The sequence below is a fragment of the Trachurus trachurus genome (genome assembly GCF_905171665.1).
Source record: "Trachurus trachurus genome assembly, chromosome: 21".
Lineage (NCBI taxonomy): Eukaryota > Metazoa > Chordata > Actinopteri > Carangiformes > Carangidae > Trachurus > Trachurus trachurus.
The window spans coordinates 11022718-11050630 of NC_139899.1; the positions used below are offsets into that span (position 1 = coordinate 11022718).

The window sequence follows — 27913 nt, forward strand, 5'->3', positions numbered from 1 at the left end:
GTTGTTCTGTACCGCGCTGAAGCTCTAATGCCCCCTCCCCTCTGTCCCCCGCTGGCCCGCACTCACACCACCTCCAACCCAAGCCTGCAAGCACGGTTTCCTCCGTTGATACAGAGGGACTATTTGTTTACCAACACGGCGGATGTGCGCTTTAACCTGACTGCAGAAAGAACGGAGCCTTTTAAACACCAGCGGTGATGAGGCGCTGACAACAATATAGGTGGTTGTGTGTGTCCACACACCCGTACAGGTTTATGTGACTTAAGGTGACATGTCAGCGCAGGAGGGAGTGGGAGTGTGGATGCGAGCCAGTCTCCTTCAACCATGCACGGAAAAGGGGAATGATAGGAAAGGGTTTTCTAATTTAATGAGAAACAATGCCCAGGTCAGCAATGCATGACAATAAATATGCGGTTCATTTGTCCCCTCAAGTTACATAAACCAACACAGCGTGGACACACGCGCTGTTCTCCGCGGCTCCGCAACGAGCGCTTTTTTTTTCTTTTTCTTTTTTTTTTAAAATTAAGCTCCGGTAGCGACCGGCTAAACTACGGAAGGATACTGTAAACCAGCGCGGATCCGGTGTGTTTATCAAAGCTTGGTCGCCGTGCTGAGGCACCGTGGGTTTGAGCTGCGTTCAGGCTGCATTACAACTCCTCAGGCAGCTCCGTGTCGGCGGCTTTTTGACTCGTTACTCACTGGTCGTCTGTGTGTTAGCGATGGTACAGCCTGAGTCCCGTAAAGCTACAACAGGTAACAGTGTTGTCTCTTTTCACCTCCTCTCCCTCTCTCCCTTGAGTGCTGCAGTGCGCAGCGCTGCACACGTTTACACAGAGATCCGCTACATTATGTCGGCTTTGCTTGTTTACATTTCACAGTAAAACTCCCATTGAAAAGGAACGATTAATTGCAAGTAATTTAATTTAATCGATTAAATTCTTATCGACAATTAATCGATAGTCGATTAATTGTTTGCATCCCTAGTGGTGAATGTGCAGGTCACAACTTGTCCACGACAGCGTTTTGGAGTTGTTGGATTGCGTATTTGATGAGTTTGATGAGGGAAACCAAGAAATCCCATTAGCCTCCGTAGCGTAGCTCTGAGCAGCTCATGGCTCTGCTCCGCCGTTCTGAAAATACCTTGCACCGACAATTAAAGGTAACGAACCTACTGCTATGACTATAGGGATTATGGCAATCGGTCAATTTGCCAAAAATGTTGAACTATCCCTTTAAGGTAGTCGTGCTTTTTTTCTTAATTTCTGAAAATCTGATCTTGAAAAAATGCTAACAATACTGATTTTTAAAAAATGTACATGTAAATAGAGGCCACATACATCCAAGCCTATTACATGCCCTGTATATGTCTGTATGTGTTATGTGTGTCTGCATCTGTCTGTGTGTTTATACTATTATATGTGTCACTGCTGCAGGCACTGAAACATGCTATTAACAGGTTACAGCTCCAGGTCCTGGCAACCATAACGATGACATCACTGCTGCATCAGCATGTCCTCCCGCCACATGGGACAAACATACCGCATGTGGGTTGATGACAGGCTGATGGGCTGAGATCATCACACATTCTTGTCAATAGGAGTGCGAAGCTCCAACAAAATGTCTCCATTCACATGCACTTTTTACGTACACGCACACGTGCACAGGCACGTGTAAGGCCAACTTCTGGTCGATGAATTATGCATCGCTATGAGCTAAAAAAAACATGTAACATCAGCTGGTGGAAATGATGACATACTCAGGAGTAAATAATAAGTTTCCCGATAAACACGCGTTGACGGAACACATGGCTGAGCCATACATTAGCCAGCTAAGGCCACCAAGATCCCCCACTGAGCACTGACGTTCTGCAGTCACCCACGGTGCATTACACATCAGTAACCCCAAAGACATGATGCATCAATCACTCAGCTCCATGCAGTGAGGAGGCACCATGGTCAGTGCTGGTGTAACTGGTTTCTACCTGTTTTCCACTTTTAATATCAACTAAACAAATATTTCAATAATTTTAATCAAATGATGGGCACTGCACCATATGTATACAGGTTAGACTTAGTATAAATAGGTGAAATCAGTGTATGGCTGTCTCAGACACACATTTACATTAATATTTATCATGAAACTTCATCAAACATAATAAAGCTCAGTCTGATGGTCGACTGCTTCAAATACCAACGATTCAGATCCATTTAGGTTTCATTTATGTCACTTATGTGCATTATTATGGATGGAAAAAAAACATTTGCATTGCAGATGATAACAACAATGAAACTGAAAACATTCAGTTCATCAGTTCATATCTCACTCACACATACACACACACACAAAGAGGTCCTACCAAAATGGTTGGAAACGGCAGCTGGTTTAAGAAGTTCCAGAGGCTGCTCCTTGCTGCTCAAGCCACCTGTAAGAGAGGAGACGTTGGTTTAAATGTGCTCATCACTTCAGACACTGTCCACACGTCAGAGAAAAGACAAGTGACAAGAACAGGACGGTGAGGTGTAGTAACGGGATATCTTGTTAAATCAGACAGATAGATAGAGACCATACAAAGTGTTGAAACATTACAAAATACATTTTTTTAAATTAAGTCGCGTGTGAATTTATAAGGATTAGGCGGGCAGACCTACACTGGGGTCATTTAAAGCAAACCCCTGGCATCATCTTAGCAGGGCACACACAACAGAATAGCCACAGAACAAATACAGAACAAATCATCTCCATTTATAGACAGTTTGTTGAACTTTGTACTGATCTTTAAGATGACACTGTAACCCTTTCAGCTTTATGTAACTCAACTATTATTTATCTCAAGTCTCCAGAATGACTCTGGGAAACATGGCTCCAATCAGCGGATGCTTCTGGTAATAGCAAAATTGTAATAGCACCTGTATTCTAATAAAAATGTATTTTAAAAAAACTAAAAATAAAATTTTCAACTGAAATAAATCCCTTTGCTCTGTAGTTTATGACAGGCCCAAGTCCATAGACATCAGCAAAAGTGATGTTGTACAATGGCTGTAAATAACTATTCAGTTCTTATATGACTGAGGTCTTTTCTGCCTTCAGGCTGAACTGTAGCAAGTGAAACACATGATTAGTTGAACTGAAGCGATGATCTACAGTTTCGACATAAGAGAAGTATTCAGCAAAAACTTCAAAAGTATGCAGAAAGACGAGTCCTATGACTCCTACTAGACAGAATAAGAAACACGGATCTGATGTATCAAAGTCTGTTAAAAGACAATTGCTTACATGAAACGAGCTTTATGAAACCATTTATGGCCTCAAGTGATGTCACTTGATTCAGAGTCAGTTGATGCTAAGAGAATATGGATAGGTGATGATAGAAGTGAGTTAATCAGGCCTCTGTAGCCCACCCCACCTCTCTGTTGGGGGACATAGGCCACGACTAGCGTAACACAGGGCACTTTCCAACATTAATTGTCAGGGAAAAAAAGGAAAAAATCCAGAGTGCTCAGAAGGTTCAAAACATATGACAAAGGTGCTCTTTGGTGGGAGCATTGGTCAAAAAAGGAAAATCCAAGGCACTCTTCTTCAATAATATAAAAAGCCTTTATTTATGCAATGGCTATATCGAATAAAAACATTTGAGTGGGTTACAGCCACATTAATTGTCAGGGGTTGAGGTCCTAAAATAGTATATTTTCAAGTTGTGCTGCATTGATTTAGTTTCTGTCTATTGCAAGTCGAACAAATGTGGAAGAGAATTATTTTTAACAAATGTGGAAGAGAATTATTTTTCTCTGCACTTTTATCTGTGAAGGGTGCTATAGAAAAAAAACTTCCTTGCATGCTTTAAACTTGCAGTAAACCCTGATTTCAAATCTGATGTGATGGAAAGACCCTACACAAAAACATTCATATTCAAGCTTGGTTATTGAAGGAGCCTGTGCAATTGCTACAATATTTCTGCTCCCACCTGCAACCAGCTGGGCTGAATTATGCAATCGCAGCCTACATCAGTTTAATCTTAAAGATGGGCAGCTGGTACTGTACGAACGGTGGGGTCAGCAATCCTGCAATTATCACCACTTTGAGGAAGCAGCGTCTCGTTCGGTGAAATATGTCAAACTTGCATCAGTGGGTTTCAGCCCAGACACAGCAGGATGTATTCAGAGTTCACCTTAAAGTGTAGGAAATGTACTTATACTGAAATTCAAACACTTGATTTTTTTTATATTTTTCCCTCCAAAAGCAGCACACTTTCCAATCTGAAAACCTCAAGGAGTTCAGTGTGGTTGTGTATATCTTCCACGCAAACATCAGAAATCTCCATCTCCCACAATCCCTGAACCAGTGAAGACAGAGGAGAGAAAAGCGAGTGTGGAAGAAAGGAAAATGTGAGAGGAGACCATGAGACCATGTGCTATGTCACACATGAACGAGCAGCAGCACATGACATACCCACAACTACTATGAATTTTGTTTTTCTGGGTTGCTAGGTGCTATTTTCAGCCTTAGCAGACTGCTCCATGATTAATACATGATGGAGGGAGGGGCTGAATTAAATATTCATATTGTACACACACCAAATGCATTTCTTGAATTTCATATTCAAGGCGAAGGCTGCTTCCTTTGTGTCTTTAACACAAATAGATGCTCACCAACAAGAAGAGAAGAGAAGAGAAGAGAAGAGAAGAGAAGAGAAGAGAAGAGAAGAGAAGAGGGTTTTGCTGGATACTGTATGTGGATACAGTATATGTGTGTGCATGTCTTGTGTGCGAGTCAGTAGGGTGGCAGTGGCAGATGGTAGAAAGACGACACCAGAGCTTGATGGGCGAAAGACAAGCCAAGCAATCACACACTCAAACACACACACAAAGGAAGAGTTAGGAGTGTAAGTGAGTGTTTTGCATCTTCTTTCTGTACTAACAGCCATCACATTATTTTTCATTTGTCTCCTTGGCATTCTCAACACCCTCTACAAGGACGCTGTCATGATGAACAGAGAAGCACAGAGAAGAAAAGGAGCACGAAAGGAACGCTGTATATGGACATGTGGATGTTTATGTTTTGTGTGTGTGTGTGAGTGAGAGAGGGAGGGAGGAAGGGAGGGAGGGAGGGAGTGTGTTGGGTCCATGTAAGGACAGGCTGTATGCAAAATCACATGGAAGACTATAGATGAATGTGCGTATTTATCCGAGCGTCCACAGGAAACGTATCTCATGGAAACCAGGCAGGTTTATGGGCTGTCCAACCCATGACTGAGTCAAGCATGACCTGTGACACCTGGGGAGGAAGGCAGGTCAAGTGCTGCTCTGCCTTAACACACAGTGATGACAGAGAATCTCCATGGAAACCACAACAAACAAATATGCACAGAGAAAGTGCAAGGGGGGTTGTGTGCATGTGTGTGTGTGTGTGTGTGTGTGTGTGTGTGTGTGTGTGTGTGTGTGTGTGTGTGTGTGTGTGTGTGTGTGTGTTCAGACAAAGAACTGTGCTCCTTTAAATCCAGTTCAGTCCTGTTATTATTACTGATTATACTTGTGTTGAATGGCCCATTTGCATTGACATGTACTGTAAGCTGTTGTGTAGCTACTATATACTATATTATATACTTCACTTCACACAAGTAGGCAGATGAATGCTGAATAATCCTTGGTCAACAATTTAGTCGTGTTACTCACATTCCGTTCATTTATCAAGAGGCAGTCATGTTATGTAAGCACATCAGCATCTGAGACAAGGTAATTTATCAATAATGAAACAATGCAGAGCAGTCACTGAATATTTTTGAAAATTGAAACCTGGTCTGGTAGTCAAGGCACATCTTACAGAGATGGAATAAATGTTACGTTTTCACAAGGTTCAAGACTGATATATTCATCTTTAAAGGGGAACTATGCAAGATTTATACCTTCCTTTTTTCTTTAATTAAACAGCTTCGTAGTAATTGTGATGGTTAAATAAATGACTTCTAACTTGTCACAGGGAGAGTGGAGGCTCTCTGCCTTCAACGTAGCGTCTCTTGGTTGTAAACCAACCTTGCAAGATTAGCGCCTCCGACGCGGTGGCCCAGCTCTCTCTCTGCGGCAGCGCGACACAACCGCGCCCCGTAACCCATAATCTCTTGTTTATGACAGATGAGACTACACAAATATACAGTACACATTGTAATGCTCTTATGATACATAACGTCATCCGGCGCTCCATGGATTGCTTTCTCTCGCCGGCTTTGTTGAAAACAAATGCATATGGAGGGTTAGCAAAACAGTAGAAAAGCACCCGGACTTGCATAGTTCTCCTTTAAAACAAAAACCATCTATACATACTGACCGATTGACTGAAAAATCTGCTCTATTTCGCTCAATATGAAATCACCTATTTTAGCATTAAATAAGGACTAGAAACAGTCAGAGACAACTAGCCTGGCTCTGTAGAAAGCTAACAGGGCCAGCCAACTGCCGGGAATTTGGTTTTATTGGTTAATCAATGACCATCTGGACAGCTGTTCTAATGACAGCATGTTATCAGTCTAACTAACCACGGGTCTAATACCTCTCTCCTCACTTCTGAATCGCTGCCTCCCAAGGCCAGCCATAATGGGCAGCATGCTCAGTCCACTCTGGAGTAGGCACTGTGTGTATAGCCACACATTTGTCTGCAAAGCACTCTTGTCCACTTTAGACCAGGCACTTATCCATCCCGTCCAAACCACGTCACCGTTGTCTCGGAGTTTGATTGAATAGCCGTCCTCTCCACAGTCAAACTATTATCTGAAGTTACGGCAGTAATAACAGATAAAGTTCAAGAGAGATGAGACTGAGAGGGTTGCCGCCTCTTCCAGCGTATTCTGCGGTCCGAGCTCTGGCTCTGCTGTGGACTGTTAGAGCCCTGTGTAAATGGAAAGAAGGGCACTTGAAATGACACCGAGTTTCACTGGGGAATCAAACCATAAAAGAACTATTTTTGGAGAGTTAAGTGTGTATCACAAGGGATATGGCACTTTTTGTATAACCGCGTTGTACATTATTTAGAACAGCTTCTTTCTAGTGCATCATATTAACAGTATTGTAGAAACATACTGTCATGTTGGTTGAACACCCTGCAGCGTATATAAGCACGGTTAATATAAGACACTGTTACGTTGGCCCTAAGTCATGTGGGCTGCATGATGGATATTTTAATGCGCTGACCTATGTGACCCGCGCCATATGCATGCCCTTCGGTAACAGTTATGCATATCCCCCAGTGACATGTAGGGATATACATATGGCCACTAAAAATACAGAAAAAGTACATGCATGTCTCCAAGCCTAGACGGGAAAGTGATTTGCTCTTTTTGCATGTGTCATATCCCATTTGTAAAAGCCTAGATGTGTCGACAGACTTCCTTGTGGATAGACATACGTGATCACCACATGGAAAAGGAAGAGGGGGAGTGCCAAGTTACCGATGCCTGGCAAGAGGACAAGTTGGCTCCGAGGCTCACAGGAAGCAGGAGTGCCTGCTTCAGTGAATACACACCCGGTGTATACAGTGATGAGGAGAACCCTTCAACAATGCAAAAAATAAATAAAAAATACACAGAGCACACAAGAAGATTCACAGGGACACACTTGTGCACAAAGGCACACAGTGTAACCGAGCGTGTACACGAGCACACCTCCTCCTCTTCCTGCTGCTGGACCGTGGAGGTGCAAAGTCACCTTGTTCTAAGGCCGCCACCTCCACCTGACCAGCGGCAAACCGCGACAGCGTGCCAGCTACGCCAACCTGTCTAGTCCACTACAACTCAGTCTGGTGTATTCTGAGCCCTCGATATCAGCGAGAGCTCTGCCGCCATCCACTCTGCCAACTATGCCATCCTGTCTGCTGAGGCTCCACCAAAATTGCCCTTCTGCTACAACCAAACTCCGAGCCAGTGTAAGAGTGTGCCAGCCACACCAACCTGTCACTGCCACCCTAAACCACAAGATAACATGGTTGGAAGCCAACATATGAGGAGATTCATTTCAGAGAGAGATACCCGTCATGTGACTGAAAGAAAGAACTGGACTTTTTACAGATCAACATGCAACAACCGTACTTAGATGAGTATATTTGTGGTTTCTTCCTGACATGACATCTTCCTTACGGTGACTGACTTTTAAACTAATCTACTCTTTTGAAATAATCTCCTTACATGATGCTAATCAGTCACAGGCCACATGTGAAAAGAACTTGTGACTCAGAGCGTAACCAGAGGTCATCTTTAACTGGATTTAATTGCAGAGGAGTTAATGCCATGTAATCTGAACCTTGCAACACTGGTAAATAAATATCAAGCATCAGGACAAAATATCATTGTCATCTCTCATTGCCTTTCTTTTTTTAAACATAATACATCTGTTCATTTGTGTACAATATTAACAGTGGAAGCACAATATTATGAACTTTCTGGAACCCCTTCCACCCTGTCAAGCCCTTATACCCCATACCATACATACATTGTCACACTCATACATTCTTGTATATGAATACTCAAAGGTAAAGAAAATATATATAAAGTATATAAATATAATGCGGTACATATATACACACATATTTAATTAGATCAGAACACACACTGGACCCGATTAACACAACTTTGCTGGAAGTAATGGGTAATGTTTACACTGAAAGCGGCGGAGAGGGAATAAAAGAGTAAAGATTTTTTCTGTTGTCGAGGTGAGTGAGATTTACATGACGTGTGAGAGCAGGTATTGTGTAGGAAGACCTTTAAAGTGTTCGAGGAAAGGTCACCACACATTCAAAACCTCATTGCCTTTTAAATAACAGTTCCACAAACACTGCCAGATCTCAGCAGGAACATTTAACCTTGGTAGAACACAATCTATTTCAAAAATGTGTTTGTTAGAGATAATCCATGCCGTGTGTATACTCAATCCCTTTTATTAGGGATGCCCTGAATGCCATCACATTCACATCAATTGTTACTCCGGCTTTTAAATGGGTATTAATAATAATACAATTTTTGTTTATTTTATTATTTTTCTATATATTTTGTAACTGTGCTAAATGAATAAACTCAAAAAGAAAACTATGTAGGAGCTGTGTAGTGTTGCCTTGCACCTCTGTGCCACTATATACACACAAAAATTTGTCACCTTCTAGGTTGAACATAGGTTTGTAATATAACAGAAATACACAGCAGCAGATCTGGCAACTTGTGTTGCCTTGCCTTGTTGATTTGTCTGCGTCGACATGTATAACCTCTCACCACTGCTTTCCTAAAAACCACTTGTTGGTGTTGCGGCCATGTTTACCAACTACTCAGCACTTCCTCTGAGCATTTTGAACCTACAAGACAAACCACAACCTTTGACTTTATTTTTACTGCTGCACCTTTAAAAAGGTTTGTGTCTGTGTTTACATGTGTGCGTGTGTGTGTGTGTGCCTCTGTGTGTACTGTTACTGTTGTATATTTGCATATGACTCAGTGGCTTTGACAGGGACAACCATAGATACATACTATACAGGTCCTCATCTATAATTTCCATAAATTGTGTAAATCAAAAATAACTGAACTGGAAATGGCAAAAAAAAAAAAATTGTGAGGTATTTATAAAGAATATTGACTGTCTGTCACATTATACTGCAGTATGTCTGTAGGACAAAAAAGAAGAGAGGCCATGTGGTCGTCCAGCAGGCCGGCAACACGAGGATGTCCATGGGGAGACAGGAGATCCCTGTGATACCTTAGACGGGTGTGTGCGTGTGTGTGTGTGTGTGTGTGTGTGTGTGTGTGTGTGTGTGTGTGTGTGTGTGTGTGTGTGTGTGTGTGTGTGTGTGTGTGTGTGTGTGTGTGTGTGTGTGTGTGTGTGTGTGTGTGTGTGTGTGTATGTGTGTCTTTTCACTGAAAGGCTGTAAGTGTACTGAAGGAAGGGGAGACATCTGTGTAGTGGTAGACGGGTCACTGGGTAGAGAGAAGGGCCTTACTGTTTTTTAAGAGCATTACGCATGTGGACATCACATGGTAGATTACACCTCCTAGTTACGCAATAGGTCACAAATAGTGTAATATATACATATGCAAGACTACAATATATACACACACTCAAGCAAAGTAGCATCTCCGTCTGGGCTCCAGGCTGTGCCTCCACACTGAGAGGGAAACTATTTCTGAGGGACGGAGCACATCTGTGAACTATCTGTTTCCAACCAATTTTTTACACTGAATACTCCAACAACCAACTGCATCATGGGTATTCCACTGAACTACAGCGCACAGCGACTTGTCGTCCAAGACAAACAAAAGTTAACAAACATGCAAATCCGGACATTTAACGCTACACAGTATCAAACTTTATATTCATGTTTTGCAGAGGCTTTTCAAAGTGCGACAAATCACATTTGATTGAGCTCCGTAAAGTTCCAGTCGAGGCAAATCAGCAAATTTTCCAAACTGTAATATCCCAGGCATCTGTGTTTGTTTGGGCAATGAGCTTAGGCCAAAGCAGTGGTTACTTGTGGCTGTGTTTTGAGACTGTTGTCATGGGTATATTGTATAAAGCTATATAATGTGATGTGATCATATGTCACAGAATACGAAATGAAAAGTTTTATTCTAAAGGCAGACCAAGATGCAGGCTGACACAAAGTTTAGATTGCCCCTTTAACTATCTCTGAGACTGCCATCACCATAGAAATATATATCGAATAGAATAGAATAGAAACTACTGTATTGTATCATCCTGTCACTTTATTTCAAGTTTCAGCTTGCAGGAAGAAAGTGTGCATATTAAAGAGGAGTCAGACCAATAGAGACTGGACATGAGGACTTGGCTAGGTCATCAGCCCGTGAACTCACTGGAGTTAATTACACCTTTTGTGTCTACCAGTGTGTTTTCACATTAGCTGTGTTTCTCCGTGTGTGTCAGTGCCTGAAATATGGGTGTGATTCCCAGCGTGTCCAGTCATGTTGAGTCACGTTAAGTGTGTGTTGCAGAAACCGGCATTAAGGAGCATTGTGTGTGTCGAGAGCTGAAATTAGTTTGTACTTCACGAAAAGCTCTGTGTGTGTGGGTCTGCAGACAGGGTGAGAGCAATGACATGTTCATGTTTCTTTCATGTTTTGTTGATCGGTTTACTCCAGAAGGAGAACTTCACTTCCACGTCAAAGCTGCAATAATCAATGTATGGCCACTAGGAGGCAAAAAAAAAGCAGACAGACACAAACTCCTCACATTTTATAACCCTGTCAAGATGTCACATAGAAATATAATTTATTTTGGGAAATGTTTGCAGTCATCTGATGAATAAAGTTCAATAAAATCCATTTTTAGCTGTAGCCTCGTCTTCACTCTAACCTTCAAGGAGCATAGGTATTAATGTTGATTTATTCAACTGGAATTATACATTATTGGGGTTAATCAGACCTTCACATGGAAACAGCTGCCTCCATGTGAAGGTCTGATTAACCAATCCATTAATCAAATTATTTGCTATGTATATCCTTCTTTATGTTCAGATATGACTGAATCCGTCAAGGGGAGGGGAAGGGAGTAAGCCAGATAGAGGGGAGGTGGGATAGTTCACATTTTTACTATTTATTTACTTTTTTCTCTTTTTTTACACTGTCCGCAATATGTTTCCGAGATGTATGGTTGTAAATGTATGTGAATTATGTGGCTGTGTATACGATTTAATGTGGATATATTGTTAAAAAAGAAAATGAAATAATAAAAAAACTTGATGACAAAAAAAAGTTCAATAAAATCCATTTTTAGCTGTAGCCTGGTCTTCACTATAACCTTCAAGGAGCATCTTTAGGTATGAATGTCCATCTGTTCAACTGGAATTATACATTATTGGGGTTAATCAGACCTTCACATGGAAACAGCTGCCTCCGTTATGTTGATGAGATCATCTAAGACTCAGCTCCACAGTCAAGGTGCCATACAATTAACAAACAAGCTAAAACGAGGCGGAAATTCCCAGTGGAGCAGAAGCTTTCATGTGTCACCCCTTAGTATCCGTGAAGAAAGAAAACCATCAACCGCCTGAATTTCCTCAGCTTCTAATTTCCTACAATACACTTGGCTCATTACATTAGTGGACAAACAGATCTGAGACCCACAGCAGTAAAACAAAGGCCCTAACTGGCCCACTTAAATTGACTGTAATTTGGATCCAGTCTGACCCGGTCTCAGGTCCCTGTTTTTTCCTTCCTGTTTCATAGTAATCTGATTCATAGTTGATATTATTAAGTTTTGACTCTTCCATTCTTCAGCAATAAATACAAACACAAACTGACTCAAAGTCAGTGCAGTGCATGCCAACAAAGAGGAACTCATCAGGCAGATTATGATCTGCTCTTTTAAACCAGACCAAAATATTCCCTTAAGCCACGAGTGCCTGCAAGATAACCATAAAAAAAAGTAGAAAAACTGTAGTCATTGCAAGTGGAAATAAAAATGCTCACTGTCATCATTTTAGAGATACACTGAATATCAAGGCATCTGCAACTTGCAAATATATAAATTAACAATGTTTCCTGAAGAATCTTAAAGCAGAAGTAAGCGATCCGGTCGTTTTGGCTAACTTCCTGTCAGCCGATGGAGTTAGCAGTCCCCGCCCTCGTCCCTACGTCACCACATTCACGCGCATCCCTTGGCTGCACACACAGAGAGGACCGCCCCTTTATGCCGTTCTCTCTCCTCATTGGATAAAGGTTGTAGGATACAAGGAAAGTTTTCTCCTCGGCTTACAGCAGAGCAGAGTGACTGACAGACCCGTGTTTCAGACCAAACACTCTATATAAGTGATTGCTGTCGGAAGATATTAACACAAATATTCCGCTTACTTCTGCTTTAATAGTCGAGTTTCATAAGAACTTGGTTTTGTGCATATAATTTCAAGAATAAGAAAACAGCTTTTCTCCACGAGTGAGAACAAACACTAATCCAACAACTGCTACAGAAACAAGGAGACGTTGAGCGGGAGTGAAATATAGAGGTGAAGAAAAGCAATCAGAGACACAGGAGAAGACAGACATGACATACAATAACCTAGACAGCCTCAGGTGCTGTTGACAGTGGAAACGGGTTGTGGGCTATAGGGTCAGGGGTGAGGGAGACACACTTCACAGTTTTCTAAGAATAGTGTGAGTGTGTATTGTGCCCAGTGAAGTGACCAAAATAAAAGGCGTTTAGCAGCGTTAAGAGGCCCCGAGGCTGCTGCTGCTGCTCGTGGACGTCACACAGTCAGGGTGGGAACTCAGGCCGGACAGGAAGCTAATTGTTCGCTGCTGAAAGTGGCTTCTCAATGGAAATCTTCCAACCCTGTCCACTGTCACTAAAAATTCAGCATGAAATTTCCTCTGCGCTCACCACAGAGCAGCATTATCATATTCGCTAAAGACTAAGAAATGTGGCTATATGAGGGAAACACAAGGGCTGCTAATAGTTCACAGCTGATGGCTTCCTCCTGCTTGTCTGCCAGCTCATCTGCCTCTCCTTCTGCCAAAATGTGTCCATTCAGTCGCTTGTCCCACACTAATAAAAAATCCATCCAGAGGGAGAAAGAAAAAGCTTCAAAGGCATTCCTCCGCTCGAAGCAGGAGCCTCCACAAATCCCCAGGTTCCCCCTCCTATCTCCATTTTCGGGACAAATCACAAATGTGTGTGTGAAAGCTCCTGACACCTCACCACCACACTCCTCTCTCTCCTAAATCAACTCTCTCTGGACTCATCCCAGCCATTCTCCTTTCCCTTTCATACTAAAGCAAAGCAGTACAGTACATCTCTGAGGAGGACCTTCAAAACCTGATTTCAGACACACCCAGTTCCAGTTTTTAACTTTGTCACAATAAAAAGGGATTATGGAAGGTAAGGGTTAACGTTTTTGGACACATAAATCATACAAAGATTTGTTTTGGTTCCCAAGATGTTGCAGAAATATTACAATAGATGGGACCTGGAAAGCCCGGAAAAGGCAAGTTCTCAGCTCGTATTGTTCAATACTACAAAAACTATGTGAGAGAGACAGAACCTATATAACTGTGAACAGAGCCAAGGCAGCTCATGTATAGCGCTTATCAGATCAGTGCCAGCCAGCCAAAACCACGGGTACCTTGACTCATTCATCTCTGAGTGTGAAGTTCAGGATGGCACACTGCATTTGGAAATATATTGATACCACATATATGAGTGAAATGTTCACATGGAACATTTTTGTTCTTCACCAAAGTATCTGACACATTACTAACACTGGGCTGCTTTAAAATACACAAAGTTAAGAAAACACTGTGGAAAGTAGCAGTGGCATGCAGGATTTTTTTAAACACAAACCGTGCCCATAATTAATAATTAATCACAACACAGTCCAAACACAGTCTAATTCCACATTTTACAGAGTGTTATGAATTTTTTCCATTAATATTATGTATTATTTTACATTTTAATGACCCAACCTATAATTAACCACAGTGCCTGTTGATCTAACTGCAATCCACACATCTCTATCACACAGTGTCCTAATTACAACTATTTTGTTAACACTTCGCAATTAAACGGGCAACGCAGCTGACTCTAAATAAAACAACGGCTCTCACGGTGATAGAAAGGCATAGCAGGTATTGGTAAAGGTAAATGTTTTAATAATTAATTACCTCAGCTACACAAACATTAGGCGAGGGAAAGTGGAGCAACAACAATAAAGAGCGAGCCTAATTAGCTAAAGCTCAGTTAGGAAAACAAGGCCATGTGTAGCAGCCAGGAGCTGCTGGCACATTCCTAGAAGGAGGAATAACAGGTGCAGCACCCAGACCAGTGGGTCAGCAGAAATAATCCAAACACATCAGCCTTACAACGCACGAGAAACAAATCCCGCAAGAAGTGGGCGTAGGTGTCTGTCTGTCGGCAAATTTCACATTATCTACCACAAAGCAGTTTTGCAGGTTGGTGCGCAAGAGGAAGGAAGGAAGCAGAGGAGGAGGAGGAGGAGGAGGAGAAACCGTGTGGGTTGAAGGGGAGAAGGAGGAAGAAATAGGAACTGGAGAGGACGGTGAAAAATAAAGAGATTGTGAAATAATAGAGCTGGATAAAGAGGAAGAACAGAGAGCTAATTTAACACCGAAAGGTAGAAGCACAGACTCTAAAACAAAAAACCACCTTTTAAAAAGATGAATATGAACCAGAACATTTTTTTATACAATAAGCCAGTACATTCCCAGTAATTAGGAAGGAATTTCTTACATGTGGCTCTCTCTGACGTCAATCCTGTACCTTCCCAGAGTTTGCTTTCTCTTCCCCAGCGCTGTGAATGTTTAGTGTTAGGCTGCTTTTGGCAAAGCTCCTGGACTTGGGTGCTAGGAGGGGTTTAGGGGGGAAGGGTGGGGTTTCTCTGCTTGTTTAAAAAGCAAGGATGAGCATGGTAACCTCAGTTCAAGTATTTGAACTCTCCTGTGCCTCTGCACTGTTTATGTGTGCGTTGGCATTTGCCAGAATCGACGGAGCTGAGGGGGTCAAAACGTTCAAAGTATTTAGAGCAGAGTTCTTTAAAGCCGCTGCACTTCAATGAGAAGTTCTGTAACGGGCTTCACAGGCCTGCAGTCCGACTGATCAGCTGGCAACGACACATTACTGTATGAAGACGACCATCTGCAATGACAACATTTGTGAGAATCAGAGTTTCTAGAAATTTGGATTGATGTCCTGACTGGTTAAACATGCCAAGTAGATGTGGATGTAAAAAGGGGGAAAATAAATAAATAGCAACAGCTCAGGAGCAGAGGGTGAAGAGAACGATTATAGCTGGAAGTAGATGTCTATAGTTTGTGCAATAAAAGCTTTTATTAGGGGAAAAAAAACTCTTCTGGAACTAGTTTTTCATAAACCAGCATTTCTGCACGGTAAAAAAAAAAAAAAAAAAGAAGTCATGAACAGACGTCCTTATGTGCAAAAAACCACTGGGTCATACATTAAGTTGATGACTGTCCTCAGCGTTCAGCCAGCACTGCAGCAATAAGTTAAAACAGTCTCCGAGCGACATTATATGCCGCCGCCATCTGCTTTGTACCGCGATCTGTGTGGCTGCTGAAACTGAGACAATGGCTGAAAAGCTGTCATTATGGAAACAGAGAGGCATGTGTATGTGTTTGTGTGGTTTAGGCCTACGTTCACCAGCACATCACATAAACCAGACCAAGGGATTATCTGTAATAATAGTGACTCACTCAGGTTTTAACAAGAGTTTACTGTGGGATTACTGAGCAATCTGATGCTGAGTGGATTGTGCTGTCATTATGATTATTATTATTATCTATCATACTGGGCTCTGTGATTTATACTGTATACTGTTCCTTTTATCAACCGTCCTGTTTGCACAAGCATTCAATATTACACCACAGCAGTGAATAATCTGTAAATTTTCCACTCTAATAGAGCGCTGGTATCATGCAGCATCTGGACAGAGTCACACAGACAACCGCCGCTTCAAATAGTCACTGCCAAATTTAGACATCATAGCAGTGTTTTGTTTGATATGCAAAATAACTGATAATGTCAATTAATCTGACATCAAATGGTTTAATAACTTGGTCCAAATCCATTCAAATTGTTACACATGCTGAATGTATATTGACCATTATGAAAGACTGAAAGAAAATACCAGTAAGTCCTTCGCTGATAACCAGAATGTTCTTGTATCCATCCTCTCTCTCTACCAAATGTCTATGGGAACCTGCCAACTGTGGGGATACTTGCTTTGGGCTCAGTTTATTTGTTTTTCCCCCTCTCTACGTGCCCACTGCAGGTTTGCCTGAGCTCCTCCGTTGAGCCTTGTGTGCGGATTCATGGTTCCCATGCCATCTGATGTCAACAAGCTCCCTCAGCAACACTAATCCACTCCTGAAACTCCCCTAAATCATTCAGCAAAGGCACCGAACTGCAGGACAGCCAAGTGTTGTTTAAAACTTAAGAAATCGCATCATAGAAAAAATGTCATATTAACATCACTTTTGCAGCAAAGAAAAATGAATGAAGCAAAAAAGAGAGAACTGCCAAAGCCAAAAAAAAGTGACTGAAAAGACAATGTAAATATACTGTAAATACTTGTCACATATGGCCAAACAACAAAATGTGGTCTGTAAATACATGCAGTAGAAGAATGTGTTCGTTACACATGGCTATTACTATATCTGTGACAACAAGATCAATATTTGAGCATTTTTTTGTGGAAAAGTTATGATATTTATTTTTAATACATTTTTTTACCAGCTGTAATTTGGTCACACACAATGCATGAGGCTGAAAATATTGTCACTCACTTATTCAAAGTTAACTAGTACATACTGTATATTTTGTCTTCAAGACACATTGAACTCCTCAAAGGTTTAAATGTATGAAAAGAAAAACGTGTTTATACCATTCAGATTACTGATGTAAGAGCTTCTCAGCAATACACTGAGATGTATGTTTTACAACATCAACATAAAAACATTAGAATATAGAACATGTAGAATATATAGTTATTAAACAGACTTAAATGCTTTGTGGCTTAGGGATTTGGTGGTTTAAGATAGGGCTACAGATCACACTTGATACCTTCCTGTCCATGCACTTCAGAGGATGTTTTCTGTTTAGACAGCTTAACTAGACGAACCTTCAAGGTCAGTCTCTTCGCCCCTCTACACCAGTAAGTAGTCCATTAGCCTGCTCATCTTTCCTTAAACTGCTGGGATATTTGGGGAGGTGGTGCTGCAGAGGGCTGGGCTGAGATGACAGACTGTCAACACGGGCCTCTGACATGGCAGAGCACTGCCATTACTTTCATGTGAGAAGATGGGTTAATTATAAGATTTGGTTTCTAATATGGAGCCTTTCAGAGGAAGTGCAGAGCTTATAACCGGTAATTAGACATAAATCGTTTGACTGAAGCAAATGTAGGGATGTGCAGGGGGGTGTGGGGTTGAGTAAGATCAGGCTCTGTCAGTGTTACAGGGGAGAACATGGATGCACTGAAAACACAATGTATTTTTTAATGTATTTCAATCTTTTATTATAAGTATTGATTGGTAACAATATACAGTATATATAATGTGATTTAAATATATAATCGTATGGTTTTATTGATTCACACTTAAAGATATTTGATTAGTATAATGCATAGCGGAAGAACAGAGCTGAGCATTTATGTTATGTAAGATTTTACATTTATCTACATAAAGATAAAAAATATATAAAATCAACCATATTGCATATTTTGCTTATCCCTACAGTATGCAAATCTAGCAGTGTGCCATTTGGGTTTGTGGGCAGGCAGATTGCTACAAAACAATCATGATAAACTCCCTGGATAGACAAATGGCCCACACTCCATGATAATAACCTTAACAACACAAACACAGCATTCATTGTGCTTGCTACGGTGGCCCTGAGAGGTCAAGACACTAAGCCGCATATGCAAAGACGCAAACATGCTACATATTCAGATAATGAAACAAAAAGTTGTTTTCTGAACTTGCATCTCATTTGTGCCTTTGCATGTGTTTTCTAAAGTTGTAGTGTATTGAGCCATCAGGGCTAGCCTCGTAAACCAGCCTCTCGCGGAAATGCATTTCATTTCATTTCTCGGGAGAGTCTGGCCTCATTCCCCCTGCAAGCGTTTGGGGTGGGCGGGAGCTGGGCGGAGTGGTAGCAAAGACGGTTTAATATCTTTGGTAGTAGCGTTGACAGACAACCCCATTCAGCCAATCAGCAAGTTGGTGTAGTGACGGGGCTTTGCACCAGTCGGTCCCTGATTGGCCAACGTGCTGTGTCAATGACAGCGGGCGACGCTGATTGGCTCGGCCTTCTGAGGGTTTCAGTCCAAACGCTTAGAATGGGGATGAGGCCAGACTCTCCCTCGGAATGAAATGAAATGCACTTCCGCGAGAGGCTGGTTTACGAGGCTACATCAGGGCCACTGTACCTAGCTGATGTTAGCTAAGCTAGCTGAAGAGCTCACACCTGTGGCGAAGTGTGTTTTCAGACTTAACCATACAGACTTTCTGCACAGCTGTAGCTGTAGCGTGTTGTGTGTATTGCCCCTTATCTACGACACAGTTACAGCTCTACTCGGCTCGATTAAGGTCCTTTACAACTGAGTAGGACTTCATAGTTCCTCAACAGCGTGGGTGGAGTCGTCATTTCACGGCAGCTATGGCGGCTACGGCGTCGTCTTGCTCGACGATCGTCCTCTCAATCGCCGATACAGGATCGGATCGCCGATCAGCACAAGTCTAATTACTTCCCCAATATTATAGCCCATAGTTCTTCACTAACAGGACACTAACTGGCCCAAACCCCAGTGGTTCATCCACAGGTGAATAGTTTGGAAGATGGATTTTTCTTCATTCCAGCTGCCTTGTAAGGTAGACTTGAATCTGGGGTCACAGTCTGTACCTTACTGAGCCTCTGAGCTCAGTAGACCCTTGAGTGAAATGTTTATCCTGCACAGATGATAATAGAATACTACTGGATAGCTAATGGATGGATGGATGTCTCTACGGTGACCTGTAAAACCTTTGATCGTTTCTTCTGGCGCCATCAAGAGGTGGATTATTTTTTAATTGTTTTAATAATTTGGTTTATATCTGTAAATCTGAAGATACTCCCATCTGAAGACACTCTCATCAGCCTCAGATGTGCTATAAACATGTTAGTGGTGGTAATGAAACACAATGCACTGATGTACCTAAGAATAGGCACACAGAGGCACTCAACATGATTGTAGACTCTTAGCCTTGTTATTAATCTATCCGTAACCACGTTTACAGGATCAACAGGCTGCCTCACTCTGTCCAGGTGCTATAATCTTACCAAGAATAAAGTCTACTGTACTTGTGGGGAACATTTCCGCAGCAGAGTGATGCAGTATAATACTTAAGAAAAAAAGAAATCTAATTGGTCGTGCCCATAAGGACTTCATATACGGATCGTATGAACGATTGGTGAGAGCACTGCTGAAAGCTTCACTGAGCAGCCAAGTTGGCTGTGGATTTTAAGTGGCTGAGATGACAGTAAGATGACACACAGGGAATGAAATGTCAGGATGTGAGTCATACTAATGAAGCAGTGACTTAATAAAGGTAGGATAAACCCCTCTAGAACATTCCCACACTAACAAATGTATTAGCAGTGTGACTAAACACGCTACAATTACAGCCTTTAACAGTTGGAGTTTAAAGTGCCATTTCATGAAGTGTTGGACATGACAGCTTCAGTATTCACATGAAAGGGGAAAAAATCAAAGGCCCTGTGACAGTGCTTGCCCTGGACAATTAAACAAGGATTATACAAACATACACTAACAGTACACACACTGACCCACAAACACACACACAGTCATTCACTGCCTGTGATTGGCTCAGACCTTACACCAATTGTGTCCCTCTAATTACAATTAAAATAGTCACGCTTGTTTTCATGCAGCATAAGCACACTAGATCGGAGCTGAGAATGGCTCGCTTGTTTAGCTTGTTTATTGTGATGGTGATGACAAAAGGGCCTTCAATAACGGGGGCCTATGTAGAGCCTGACCTGTGCCAGTGATGACAGAGGCTTGTCTCCAGCCAGCAGATTGGTACCACATGCATCTCGAAGATAAAACTCTATTGACCCAAACGCCGGTAGGAAACAACAACTTCTGAAACATCAAAAAAGACCCCAAGTGAATTACTGTACAGAGCTACTTCAAGGACCCATGCATACTGCAAACTAGTGGGGATCTAATCATACAATTTCCAAATGACTACCCCAGTGGAAAGTAAATAAGGTCATCCACTTGAGTACTGTAGTTAAATACATTTTTTGTGTATCTGTGCTTTGCTAGATCTTTATTTTTTGGAAAATTATGACTTTAACTCTACTATGCTGAAAGGACAAATACTGAACTTTTGACTCCCCCTCATTTCTACAAAGTACTTTAAAGCAGAGCTGAGTTAATTTCAATTTAATTTAATTTCCGTCCTTGATAATAAAGGATCCTAACTCTGGATTTCCATGTGCAGTAAATGATGACTTGCCTTATAACAGCAGTGACACTGATGTTAATTATTATGATTTTATGTAAAGAAGGACATTTTTCTCAAAACTTCAAATGTCTGACTGTAGTAGAAAAACCAGATGTGATAGAGGTAAGAGTAACCATCGGCATTGGTTTTGGAAACAGCTGTTGGTAAATCATGTAATGAAGTTAAATACTGAACTCTCAGCATTTGCTCAATGCTGTTAAGTAATTTTACTTAACAGTCTAGACTAGAGTCTAGACTGTAAACAGCTATTGATGCTAATGTTAGCTTTGTCGCAATAGCAACACTTCCAAGTAGCTCCTTTAAATACAAAGGAAATCTGAGACCATTGGGAATGTCCTCACTTTTGGAGGTGTTCAGTCATGTTCTCAAGTTCGGCACAAACTGAAGGCTGACATTAATGAGATCATCCTGCTGAGAAATATGAATGTTCGTACCAAATTTCATTGCAATGTATCCATTAGTTTGGGGTATTGCACTCAACCTGCTGATGGCTGTAGATGAAAAGTCAGGGGACCACTTATGTGTTGAGGATATGTCAACTGGGAACAATAAATGTCCGTACCAAATCTGCACATATCTGTCTTCTGCTTACTTTCCTCCACGCTACTGACAGTAATGCCACAGAATGAACATGCACCAGCATAAAAAACAACAACAACAACACTGTATTAACGGCACATTAAGTGACATTACATGGGCCACTAAGGTCAGGGTGATTACATCATTCAAGCACTGTAATCTAGCACTGCTTTTAGATCACTGTCAACCTTATTACAGGGTCTTTACTTCATTGGGTAATGCAGCAGGATGCCTTGATCCTCTGGCAATATAATTCCCGAGTCATAACGTCACTGGGCAGACCCGGGATGACACCGTGCACACAGAGCTTATTTGATAGCCAACGTATGAAACAGGAGTCTCTTCGTAGTATCCAGGGAGACAGAGGTCAACAACTTCCTGCAGCAGTTGTAATTTTTTTCATTTGAGCCATAACTTAAAAATCAATTAGACACTTAATTAAAGTGTTTAATTTGTTTTTCATTACCTACAGTCACAAGTTTTGAAGCAAATCTCTCTGCTGAGTTTGTCCAGTGATGCGGTTTGGTTGCGTTGGCATCAGGCTATACATGCCTGAGGCAGACAAAAGGGGATGGGGTCCCACATCAGATCCATGCTTGCAACAACACATCCTCTGTTCTCAAAATGAATGTCTGAATACGTGTGAGAGAGAGGAAAACACTGGAGGGGTTGTGCAACTTCTATAAATAGCGTCTATAAATAGATCAAAAATATAACCTTCTTTATGCCAACACTCTTTAACAGGAACTGCGTTACCTTTCAATTAGTGCTGAGTAAGATCTAACTTCTAGTTCTGAGTAAAATTAAAAAAAAAAGGTAATTTTTCTTCTAATCTTTCATCATCAACGTCATCATCATCGTTCTAAGTTTCAAAACAAGAATGACCCCCCCCCCCAAAAAAAAAAAAAAAAATCATTGTCTTGTAAAATGAAAAAATAAAATGTCACTTTTCTCCTTCATGTACACACATCCTCCATTCAAGACTCCTAAACCACTCAGTGTTGTGTCACATCCTGCACCCAGTGTCCTTGCTGGCTCCAATTGTTCAGGCCATACACTTGCATCTTTGTCAGGTCAAATAACCATTCCCACAGACGTGTTTGCGTGTGCTACATGCCGTGTCAGCATCTTCCTCTGGCTTTTCCATGTGGGCGAAACGGTTGCTGCATTGCTTGTCATTGCACGGATGCTCATTAAGAGTGTTAGCTTCTGGTGTAATCGTGTGAGTATGTCAGTGAGCCTAATGAACGTAGACACAAAGACAAAACCTGAGTCAGGCGGACACGGAAGGGACCTCTGTGTCAGTTTTGCATGACCCAACCTACACTGCTGAAGAACGGCACAGAGATGTGTGGAAACGCCTGTTAACACTGTTGTTTTACACACTCTTTTACTACGATACTACATTTGAGGAAGAAGATTTACAAAGTTTTGAAATGTATAATGTATATAATGTAGATTTAGTTTCATGTATTTCAGCAGAACCCTGCTTCCTTGTAGAAAAGAAATTGATAGCATTTTTGACGAGAGTTGGTGATGATGAGCTCACAAAACAACAGGTCACACTGAGCAATAGTTTCCATTCAGTTCGACTGATCACACCAGCTCATTAATCTCACCAACAGCAAATCTACAGCATACCCTTCATGCTTCATTCATCTAATGGGCTACTGCCTCTGGAAGCTGAAGAAATGAGCCTGCTGTGTTATGCTAATGGATGAAACGAGAAGTCTGGTAAATTACAAATGTGGGAGGATGACAAACCTCGGTTTCATGAGATTTGACTGATGACCGGCGCTGCTGAACTCAGTGATCCCGCACCGATTTCTACAGCAGGGTTCCCGGGTGCAGCACTGTAAATTCCTCACGTAGGCTGCTGGGAATAGTGATACAGTAACCGAAGCATACAGCTGCACCGGGGAGATGGAAGTGCCATTGCATATTGTTATGAGTTTATGATATGATGATGGTGATCAAGCCTGTAATAGTACCAGAGTCACTGTGGTTTCTAATGGACAGGGTTTTTCCAGCCAGTCAGCTGGGAAAACCAACCATCCTAATTAACTTACTAATGTAGAAATATAATTTTAGAACATTACTCATTTAAAAAAGAAATTAATAATTTTTAGACGCCATGAGGTGACTTCTAGCAGCATTACATCAACTGAGGACAGGAGTACATGCTGCCCTTAACTGGAAATACTGACAATTTGTCAGTAAGTAGTATCCAACAATGTTCAATCTAATAATATTGTGGCAAACCATGAATTTCCCTGTTCACAAGCTAAAATTAGATTCACAGAAAGACAATATGATGCTGTGATGATTCACAGCTCCAGCGAATGGATTTTGATTCACAGCAGAAGTTGTCAAGCCGAAAAGTATGAATTTGATATAAAAAGGGTTATATTATCCACCAGATATCTGCCATTTACTGTCAGCTCTGACTTCCTCTATAGCTGCTCACTAAACGTCTGAGGATTAATTGATCTATGATCCAGTTTGTCTCTCTCGCAAACATGTACAACCTAGAACTCATTGATTTGATTTCAATAAACTTCTGTGGCAGAAAAGAAGAGTAGTAATGTACTTTCTAAAGCTTTACATTAAAGTCCCTCTTGGTGTTCCATCCTACTGTGTCTCCTGTCTGTTTCCATCTCTTCAGAAAAAAAATACTAGGAGGGAATAGTTCATTTTCATTTTGACTGTTTAAATGTTTGTTCATTCATATTCAAAAAAAAAAAGACTGTTTAGTCAAGACACTTTTGCTGCCCTAGTGGCCCCATAAAGAGTAGGTGACACCAAGTTGTAGCACTGATGTTGTCAAAAATTTGTTGTCAAAATTGTGTAACTAAACCCTACAACTCAATTCTTTCTTTCCTTTCCCATCAGCTTTTCCAACATTAATCCCACTGAATGCCACAATAAAACTACCCTCATTAGCTTTCTTAACACAATACCTGTTGCTTGCAAAATCGTGAGCCCACATTTATCTTTACTGTTTCTACTCATTATTTCCATCCTTTCTTTGTTTCCTCTATGTCTGCTTATGTGTATTAGTTAGGTTATAATTAACCATAGTCAAAAAAGGTGTTGATATGACATCTGCTATCATATTGTTATGCACAGTGGATATTCACTGCTATATCATATAAAGCATCCCAACACAGTTGTTACTCTTCTTTACTTTGTAAACTAATCATCAATTATTTGTTGTTTTTGTTTTTCATTTCATTGTTATGACCATGTATTTCAAAGGGAGCTTTACTGTCGGCTAGTAATTAATTAGTCATTATTAAATTCATGACTTATAAAAAAGAAGGCCTTACTCTAATCAGTTTATTTATGTTACCAGCTCTATTGTAAGTGTAAGACCCATCATCATTTATTAATAAGTTACTGCAAGACCAGTCATCATCACCATTCATGAATACTCGTAACTCATTGTGATGGGTTTTACACTAGCGCTATAAATTGTAATATCTCGCTTATAAGATTAATGTCTATAAGAAAACTGTATTATAACTTGTTTGTAGTTGTTTATTTATGATGTATTAAGTGTTTGAATTAATAACCTAATCATACATCATTGCGTGCTATTCAATCATTGCTTACCATTTTCAGGTACAAAGTCTATGACTTGCTTTGAAAAGGGATTTTCTCTTAGATCTGGTATTTATTTAATGGATGTTTACTAAGGAGGCAGGCTCTTCTTTAAAAAAAAAACAAAAAAAAAGAAGGCCATTAAATTTACACACATTTACACGTACAAGCTGCCAAATACAACCACAGGACTCTACTGTTGGCAGCTGAGCAGCTCCAGTGGTGCAGGGGGAGTTCAAAAGCCTTGTTGAATAGAGGGCTCTGAGAGAGGAACATAATATGTTCACTTAAACAAACCCGATTTCCCCAGCTCAATCAGAGTTATGAAGCCAGAACATTCCTTCCTCTACCTCAGGCAGACTAGTTATACACCACTTTTAAAGGTCCCATAGTATAAAGGTACATGTCCATGTCTCTTTTGATTATAAAGCAGGTCTAGGCTTTATATTATGACTGTGAGAGTATGAAAGCCTGAATCCACAGAGAAATGCACACACTGAGCTATAAAAAGATCCGCCAGGATTTCTGTGACTTTGTGATGTCACAACAAAGTAATCACTACCCAAGACTAGGCCAAACTAACCCTCTGTCTGGCCTTGGTATAACAATAACAAAGCCAATCAGAATACAGGCTCAGAGCCTCTCCTCTGATTAGATCATACCACCTTGTTGGTAGAGAGAAACCTAAAAGAGCAGTAAAACTATACTGATATGGTTATTTGTTCTTAAACAGCAAATGTATCGTGTTATGGATCAGCACTTGAAATAAAATCCGTAAAAAGTGTAAAATATTGGACCTTTAAGACGAGTCTCTTGCTATAGACTGAATTCTAACAGTTAACTTGAGTCCTAGTTGTGTGGTGCTAGCTGTCAAAGTCAAGGTTGCACAGTGAACAGCTGAGGAGTTCTACTTTATTTAAGGTCCCTCTTCACACACACCATTCACCGACACCAAGGATCATCCCTCTGTGGATGAATAAATATTTCATGTGATGTAATACATGCAACTTGTTATGCTGCAGTGCACTTGCTGTAAAAAAAGAAAAGAAAAGAAAAGAAAGAAAAACTGCACCCCATTAAAACACTGGAAACAAGAGACTGTACCTCTTGTATGAATGATGTAACTGGGTAAAGTCGTCAGTGGCAGACTTAATGATGCCCACAGCAAAGTGACAGAAAGGAGAAGGGTCCACTAATTACTCACACATGGAAGAGAAACAGCATTAAAAAAAAACATGAGCAGCAACTACAAAGCAAATCAGTGACATGATCATGATTATGGTCATTTGTTTATCTTTTAAGTGAAGAGGGGCACTTCAAATATGGCGGAGTAGGGGAAGGTATTATTGGATCTCGGAAACAACTCCTTAATTTTCTGTATGAATATTGTTTGCAAGAAAAAGAAAAGGTCTGCACAGGACTACAATTGATTCATTATGCACTTTTTGGACTGATATTTAGGTTTTCTTTTGCTCCCTGGTGGATTCTGAGTCCATTTCATTAAAGAAGAAGCTCATTTTGTGGATACAACAGACAGGCTTCAACTAGCATCTGATCAATTCACACAGGACGGCTCTGAAAGTTCAAAGACGCAAGTCTGTATTTGTAGTCCCACAGACTTCACTTCTGAACAACTGAATGTTATTACACATGTACTACCAGAAAAAAGAGATATGTTTCAGTTCTCTTCTCTTATTTTCTCTCCACGCTGTGTTTACGCTTATTATCTCTGGAGCTTCTCTCACTCTTCATACAGGAGTTGGATAGTCAGTCAATTTCAGTTCAAGACAGAAGCTCTTGTAGCCCAGTACCAACCTGAAACTAAGCTGGGGGAATCAGAGTGGAGGAGACCGCGTTTGTTTCATATTATGTCATGTTGCATACTGCAGTGTTTCTTGGTCTGAATGGAGGACAGGTGAATGATCGCAAGTGAAACAAACCCATGTCACCGAGTCTGAAAGGCACAGGCTGCAACTGTTCCTGAGGATGTTAAAGCTGGGATGTCTACTGCACAGAACTCAGGGTCAGTAACCACGGTAACTTCCTCTATGAAGCTATGGTAATCTGCTCACGGGCAAGTTATATATACGTATATTAGCTCATGCATTAATATGTAAACTGGAGAACAAGATCAAAATCTTTATCAACTACAGAGTTAGCATCTAGTCTTCCTGGGGTCAATTCAAGTAAACATTACCACACATAATCAAAGATATGGCACAGATTACACCATCACAGATGTAATACTGGAGATTATGTAATATTTGTTAATACTGCGTGAGGACGATTGCGTGCCTGCTGAAGAGGAAGACTGTCAAGCCAGACTAAATGAGTCCTTTTCTAAATATACCATACTGTATATTTAAAGCTTTTCATAGGCTATATCATAAATAACATCATATATAATATATAAAATGTATAGAAAATGATTAGCAATATTTTTAAATGTAAAAAGAAAACTACATATGCTTACTGCAATCACAGGTTTATGAATGAACTTATCCTGTTTGATTTAATCTTCCCCATAAGCACTTTGTCTCCATCAGGTTAGAGCTGAATAAATATATATCTAAAAGTGTAATCTAACAAACAGTAGGATTCCAGCATTACCATCCATTAAGGAAATTCAAGTCCGCTAAATAATGCATGAGTGGACTACGATGAATAAAATGTAATAGTGTTAACTTATTG

At 40.8% G+C, this 27913-nt stretch overlaps 1 protein-coding gene across 2 annotated transcripts in view; it reads right to left on the reverse strand.

Moving 5' to 3' along the window:
• The window catches only part of hdac4 (histone deacetylase 4), a 128500-nt gene that overhangs the window by 76842 nt on the left and 23745 nt on the right, over positions 1 to 27913 (reverse strand). For both annotated transcript variants that reach the window (XM_083997251.1, XM_083997252.1), the window contains exon 3: positions 2357 to 2422. In XM_083997251.1, the coding sequence (XP_083853377.1) occupies positions 2357 to 2422 (66 nt within the window). The remainder of the gene's footprint in view (positions 1 to 2356; positions 2423 to 27913) is intronic.